Here is a 7,500-nt window from a genome sequence, read left to right as displayed (position 1 = left end):
TCTTATTTAACTTACCAGTCAACCAAATTCATAGTATATAAATAGAAAAATATTATGTGCCTTTAATGCCCAAGTTAAATTCTGTACTTCTTGTGCTACAACATAAAAGTGTTATTTTGATTTGGATTGAGAAGGGCTTTTCTGAAATCAAAGAAATTCAGCAAATCAGTATATGATTAAAAGGTAAGATGCCTGTGCTCATGCAGCAATTTCAAAACTATGTTATGTCAAGCAGAATTCTTGATAGTTGTTATTCTGCTGCAAGATAAAAAAATAATAATTACCAATATAAAATAGCTTACATCCACTTTAGTATCCATTTATTTATTTTCACTTTTTTTGTGGGGGTTGACAATAAATAAATAAATAAATAAATATCATGAAAATTCTTGCATATTCATAAAAGAATCTGTATCTTCGTGGTTCGTCAATTCATCAGTTGGTTAGAAGATGACTGAAATCAAGAATTAAGTGTTTATGAGTTTGAAAATATCAACTCTGGCTGTTCACATGTACAAAGAAAAAAAACATACACTGCTCCATGCACATATTCTCTGATCCTTGAGTCATACTAATATCTTAAAAATACACATCAATCCGTAATCATTAAAGTTGTCTTCTAGGTTTAAGTTTAAATGCAGTATTACATTCAATTTTATCTTTTCAATATTCATGACATATAATTTCACATAAGATATTCATTCTTTCCTTTGCTTTGCCTCAGCTAAAATTAGTCTTTATTCTGATTCTTTGAATGAAACAAGTGTTCAGTTAGCAAGCTGAAATCTCAACATTTTATCACAAATATAATCAAGAAAATCTGGTGTTTATTAACCCATAAACTTTTGAATGCCTGTTTTGTTCATACTCATCAATGAAGATATTAAAAAAAAGGCGATGCACAGTCCCGACTGACAGATTGTATAGGGTGCCACCTCCCCCATTGTGCTGGGACTAGCTAACTTACTGCTAAGCACTAGATCAGCCCTTGGGCATCTTAGCCCACTGAGCCATTGAGCATATTGCTTATTTTGCTGGGAAATTTTTTTTGTCTTTTCATGATGACAATATGAGAAAGACTGTCATAAAACAAATTAACAATACTGCAGGCATGAATGCTACCAATGGGAAAAGCAGAGCTTAGTATAATTTACAAACTGTACTCTTATGCTCAGATGCTGTAAAACTGCCAAGCCCAGTTATTAATCATGAATATTATTAATTCTTACATGAGTATTTGTCACCTTAATGTAAATCATTGCTATCAAACACATTGGACATATTTATTGCAAATAAAGTTATTTTTGATATCACAAGGAATGAGATTTTTAATGTATTTACACACAGATGGCTCTACAAGTGCTCATCCACCAAGGAGTAAATTAGTAGACCTACCTGACCTCACCTGATTTCCCCATTTTAGATTTTTTTTCTAATGCTATTATATTGATGCTGTAGTATCAGTATCAGTATTAGTATCATTAACATTATGATTATTACAGTGTTACTAACAATACTAATAGCAATATAAAAAAGTATTTGTGGAGTATCCAAGCATTAATATAAATAAATAATCTTAGTGGGTATGGCATGTACATATATGCCATCCCAGGCAGCAATGGGTAAGAAGTTAAGAAACTGCAGTCTGAGGACCAAGCACTTATGGAGCCATCTATGCTCAAATAAAATTTATAACATAACTACATTGAATACATGCATCCATGTAATCTTCCTAGCATGAACAGGTTAATTAAAAATCTGGTCTTCTGCTGTGAATAAAAATTAAATAACTTAGTTTTTTTATTTTTTGTATTATCAATAGATCCATTTTTCAATAAAATAAAAGTTCATTGTAATGAATTACAACCAAGTCCACTGAAATAAAATAAGTATAAAAAGAACATAAGTATGAACTCATAACTTAAAACTCAAAATCATAGAGGCATTGGTAGGGTTTCATTGGTTCTCAAATATTTTTTTACCATAGCATGTGCTATCGAGTCATCATGGATTCCGGTAATATTAATATAGATTACAAAAGCTCTTACACCTTCAACATACAGACTAATGCATCTCTACAATGGTCAAAAATTTTAAACCAAAAATTAGTTTCAAGATGAGGTGATCACATTTAGATATCAATCCTATGACAGAAAAATGTTTAAAATCTTTGTAAAACAGAGCTATAAGTCAATCCTTTATCTGTTATTCATACTTTGAATTCCTAAAGGCAGGTTCTGCAATAGCATAGTGCATTCTGCATATGCTCCCTTTACTTTAAGATGCAAACCAACTTAGTCCCTGAACCTAGGTGCAAGTGTTATTCATTTTTGTTTTGTAACTTGTGCAGTTCTCACGTAATGAAAAATAACTTTATGTGCCCTAAGCTTAAGATCATACTTGTATAATAATCTTCATAAATATACCTAAAAAATGTGCATTATATGTGGCAGAAATATAACAATGTGATTTTATCATAACTTAGCAATTAGCAGTATTCTGGATGCATATTCCTTCTACAGTTAAAACAGATGCTTTACATTCATAACACTGATCCTTTTATCAAATCCCCATGAAGCTATTGCACTTAATATTTTTACCTCAATTTGTTGAAAGCTTAAAAATTAGTTTAGTATCACACGAGCATATATCAACTATGTCATGAATAATCAGCATAACAAATTTCCTTGATAACTCTCCAAGTGAAGCTGCTATAAAAATATAATACATATTTCATCATCATATAGAAGTGATCATGAAAATAATAGATTCTACAAGTAAGAGCCAATGCAGGCTATGTGCAGTAGTCCCACAAGCTAAAATACTTCTAAAATATATGTGACTTCCTAAAAAACACTTGTGTGTCCATCCAAATTGGTTTATAATACATCTCTATTGTTTGTATGGTCCTCTTTAACATGAGTGAAGGGAACTCTTGGGCTTATCATTCAATTAGTCAAAGATATCCAGGAGGAGCCGGAGAAAGAAGAGGATGGGGAGGAGGAGAAGTAGGAAGAATAAATAATAAAATCAAGAAGTATTTAGAGAAAAAGAAGAATGTTTACAAAGTACTCCTTTAATCCCAGGCAGCTCATTCTCTGAAGCATAAGTAAATTGCCAGATAATTTTTTTTCAGTGCCACAAATTTTCCTTTCCGTCAGTAATACCTACGACCACTTAAACCAAGATGAAAAATATCCTGGTTTCTGAGGTGAGACTGGAGTTCCTGACCCACTGCCCTTGGAAGAGGTTGAGTCCTGCTTTTTCTCAGTTTCACTGCCTTCAGAATGGTCAAGGGCATCTTCTGCTCCATCACAGTCTGTTCCTTCCTCCTTCTTCTCAGCCTCAGAGCCATCACTATCTAGCTTCTGCATGAGGGGAAAGGTAAAAAGGTACATGAACTCTATCATCCTGTGAATTTTATTTTACTTATAATTCTGGTATATATCAGGTGTGAGAATTTTTTGGTAAGGATTTGCATTTACATTCTTATTTATATTATGTAATAGGTAAATTTTAGCATCACACAAAGCTGGTTTTATATGATTAAATAAATGTTTAAACTGAATATAGATTATTTTACAACCTATTACTCTGAAATAAAGCTGATCACATTTATCTGTGCTGAGATTAGATTGATTAACTAAGATTTGGTTAGACATATATATATTAAGTTAGCTAAGACCAAGTAGGGTCATGATCTGACTTCTTATTTTAAAATTCATATGGGTAAAAAGAAATATAACAGTAATTGTAACAATAACAATAACAACAGCACAAAAACTATAATAATAATCAATCCAAAAATAATCTGAAGATAATATCAGTCACAGTAAACTAATTCATCAAATATCAACAACTGACCTCCTGTGCACTTCGAATCCTGGCATTGGTCTCCTCCTGCATGCCTATCTCATACTGGCGCACATCCTCTATTGTCATGCCGTGCCACTCATCTATCCATGCAAATGCTTGTCGATGCCCCAAGAGGAGAACGTTCCTTATAGCCTGGAAGATTTTATGGTTTCATTTGGTTTTATCTTATGTTGTTATTATCTTCTGGTTTCTTTTTTATTTATTTTCATCTAAACTTTCTTATACCAATTATGTGTTTTGACTTACATTTGCATTTAAAGGGACTACCAATAGGAGATTTAATTGCTTCAATTAGTTTGATTTTATGTTGTTATTATCTTCTTGTTTCATTTTGGTGTATTTTCATTTAAACTTTCTTTTACTGTTTATTGAATTAGTCTTATAATATTATCAGAATACTTTAGGCCCCAGTTTCAATTGGTGTATCAAGATCATAACTGCCAATATGTACAATAGCCATTCTTTTTATGTGTATATACTATATATGAATTCATATCTATGATAGGTATGAATGAATATGAAAGATTTTTAATACTGCTGAAGAGTCAAAGGCAGTCCTTCCAGTGTTTTTCCTTTAACTCTTTGTTTCCTAAATGGCATTATAGTGCTTTCAAATGCTACTGGGAGGAGTTAGTAATATCCTCAGCCATTGCCTGCCTTTCCTCACAGCATCATAATTTGGCAGGATAACATTCTGCCACATTGTGGCATACTATCCCTCATGACAGAATGACATCCTCACATCATGTGTAGATAAACCTGCTCCAAGTTCTGCACAATAAACAGTAGTACATTTGTATGGCCTTGGCTGCTCTACTGAAGAACAAGCTTTTAAAAGTAGGGCATACAACCTCTTTTTAGATGCATTATTTAAATACTCTTTTAAGACAAAGCCAAGAGCATAGAGGGCAGGGTAATTTTATATTTCCCATATACTACTTCAAATTTTTCCACTGAGCAGATGAGTCTGTGCAGACCATGATGCTTGGTCCAGTATCACACATGGGGCTCTTGTCACAATTGAGTTAATGAGCAAATGGACAATTTACACTAATAGTTCTAAAGAGTGAAATACATAACTTTAATAAATTTATATGCTATCCCCCTTCCCTTCATCTAAGTTTTCCTTCATTTCTAATTTAGCCCACTTCACTGAAAAGGGGGAGAATATTTTCATATTCTTTAAAAATGAATTCATGCATATCTACAAAGATTAAATATATTGATTTTCTTGACAGAGCAAAGGAAAAAATATGAGCTATTGAACAAAGATTTTTTTCCAATTCCCTCAGTATTTTGGAAACAAACAGATAGAAACTGAAATATAAAATATGTAAAAAGATATATAATTTTTCAATTTTTTAAGTAGGATTAATTTAAAAAAAAAAGAGAAAAGTAACCTTTTTTCTCAAATTTCAATCTTTTCTACCTTGGCACAATCTCACACTTATCCTATTAAACAATTTGAAAATTGTTTTTACATATGAAAAAGAATCATTTCCTCAGAAAAATATCCAATCTTTTCCATGAAATCTAAATGTAAATTTAAAAACTGGACAGCTGGGATAGCTTACTTCAGAGATTTGGATTTTTTCTTTTTTCCCAGATAATCAGTTATTGTGTAGACTTACCAAGGCCTAAAAACTTTTGTTTTTGCAAAGAACAACCTCATATTCTACTACCCTACAATACTTCCTTTAATTATCATTCCTCTGGGTAGCCCTCTTATAGTTTCATTACTGTAGTATATTTCATTCTGTCTTATGTTAACTAATCTTTATTTACAGTTACCTTCATAATGTTATTTAAAATATTTAAATTATATTGAGGATAAAACAGGCACTGCAAAGTGCAAAGAGTGGTTGCCAAAAGAAAAAGAAAAAAAGTGCAAAAGCAAGCCTTTACATCATCATATCATAGATAAACTTGTTTGAGTGACTTTTATATTTGAAAAGTTGACCATCAATAAATGACATCAAAACCCATGAAGAAAAAAAAGAAAAGAAAAACTTACTCTCTGAGCCCACTCTTCTACTTTTGTTTGAAAACCAAAGACTTGAAATGAAACATCAACCAGTTTGTAGGAGCACATTATAATATCAGCACATTCGCGCCATCCTTCTTTTAACGGTCCTCGTCCAGTCTTCTGTGACTTGAAATTGGCAGGATCCTGTAAAAATAAAAATTACATGGGAAAATTATCACAAACAAGATTTTTTAAACCTTTTCCTGACATACTGATATCGCCCCATTATATCTTTCCAACAGAATATAAAAGCATTGTTTCAAATTCCCAAGATGAAACAAGTTTCAAATTGGGAGTAATTAAAGCTAAAGTACAACTTGCCTCTTCTTTCTTGTAATGTCTTTCATCCACTGGGTCTGTTAAGATATCCACATGATCCACTATTCTTTGCTTCAGCTCCTCCTCATTAACGTTAAGGCACTGGAAATATAAACCACAAATGTAAATGAGACTAATGCCATGATTTTTTTTTTTATAATATATATCCATGAATCATATCAGTTAAGTATTAAGAAAAGTGGTAAAATATGTAATGAAAATATTTGATAGTTAATTTTAAACTTACATTTTCTGAAGATCCATTATTATTCTCATATCGTGTGCGAATCTTGATACTGAACCTCGGAATGACAGAGCACTGAAAGCATGAATCCATTATGTTATCACTGGAACTTTATTTCATTATTTTTTCAAACATAAACATGACATCAAGATCCAAGATGAGTGAAAAATAAATAATTAAAAAATCTCGAAACCATACCATAACAAAGTTATTAGTGATACCTTATTCTTTATCTCAATTATATTATAAACTGCATTTTATGGCTCATAAAGCTTTGGTAAATTTCTTAAAATTTCTTAAAAATAGCAAAAACAAAATATACTACAAGTGAACATTTTATGGCTCATAAAGCTATGGTAAATTTCTTAAAATTTCTTAAAAATAGCAAAAACAAAATATACTACAAGTGAACATGTAAAATACTCACTGTGTATTCTGTGTAAGAGTGGGTATCATCCAGCCAATGAAAAAGATAAAACATATATTAGGCTCTTTACTAAGACTTTTCTTAAAATGAAAGTATACCATATCAATAACAAATAAATGCAAAACTTCAATATTTCTCACAATCATCAGTTACTGTAGATTTTAGAAAGGACAGCTCTTTATATAACATTCACAACAAATGCTATGAACATAAAGAATTAATTAATGGATTCACCTAATCACATGTACATACCTGTCTCAGTATAAGGATAATAGTTCCAGGCTTTTTCAGTTAGATATATAAATCGTGGAACATAAGCTCTGGCCCATGGCGGAAGTTTTCTGTAATTCCATGATTAAGGAATTACAATGATACCTTAGTAATCAAGTGTATTAAAGTTCTTATTACTAACATATAGACAATTCTCATCACCTTTTTTTTTTCTCTCTAACATCTATTATATTCATATTCTATTTATTTCTAATTCTATGCCATAGAAGTCATTTAATGATAAAAGATTTTGCTAAAAAGTTTATACATACAAAAATTAAGTTTCTGAGTTTATGCATCAACAATCTCTCTTATTATTCCAAACAAAAAGGAAAATCA

General features: G+C 31.2%; 1 protein-coding gene across 1 annotated transcript in view; it reads right to left on the bottom strand.

The window, feature by feature from the left end:
- Positions 1 to 643: 643 nt before the first annotated feature.
- Positions 644 to 7,500, bottom strand: part of LOC119594950 (cytoplasmic phosphatidylinositol transfer protein 1-like) — an 8,348-nt gene continuing 1,491 nt past the window's right edge. The window contains exons 3-9 of the mRNA XM_037944025.1: positions 7,144 to 7,232; positions 6,892 to 6,899; positions 6,468 to 6,539; positions 6,224 to 6,322; positions 5,891 to 6,046; positions 3,865 to 4,008; positions 644 to 3,368 (exon numbers count right to left, since the gene is read on the bottom strand). Coding sequence (XP_037799953.1) covers positions 3,168 to 3,368; positions 3,865 to 4,008; positions 5,891 to 6,046; positions 6,224 to 6,322; positions 6,468 to 6,539; positions 6,892 to 6,899; positions 7,144 to 7,232 — 769 coding nt within the window. The 3' untranslated portion in view covers positions 644 to 3,167. The remainder of the gene's footprint in view (positions 3,369 to 3,864; positions 4,009 to 5,890; positions 6,047 to 6,223; positions 6,323 to 6,467; positions 6,540 to 6,891; positions 6,900 to 7,143; positions 7,233 to 7,500) is intronic.

This window comes from Penaeus monodon, chromosome 3 (assembly GCF_015228065.2).
Source record: "Penaeus monodon isolate SGIC_2016 chromosome 3, NSTDA_Pmon_1, whole genome shotgun sequence".
Taxonomy (NCBI): domain Eukaryota; kingdom Metazoa; phylum Arthropoda; class Malacostraca; order Decapoda; family Penaeidae; genus Penaeus; species Penaeus monodon.
Note: the sequence above shows the minus strand (reverse complement) of the source record. Positions and strands in the feature narration are given on the sequence as shown.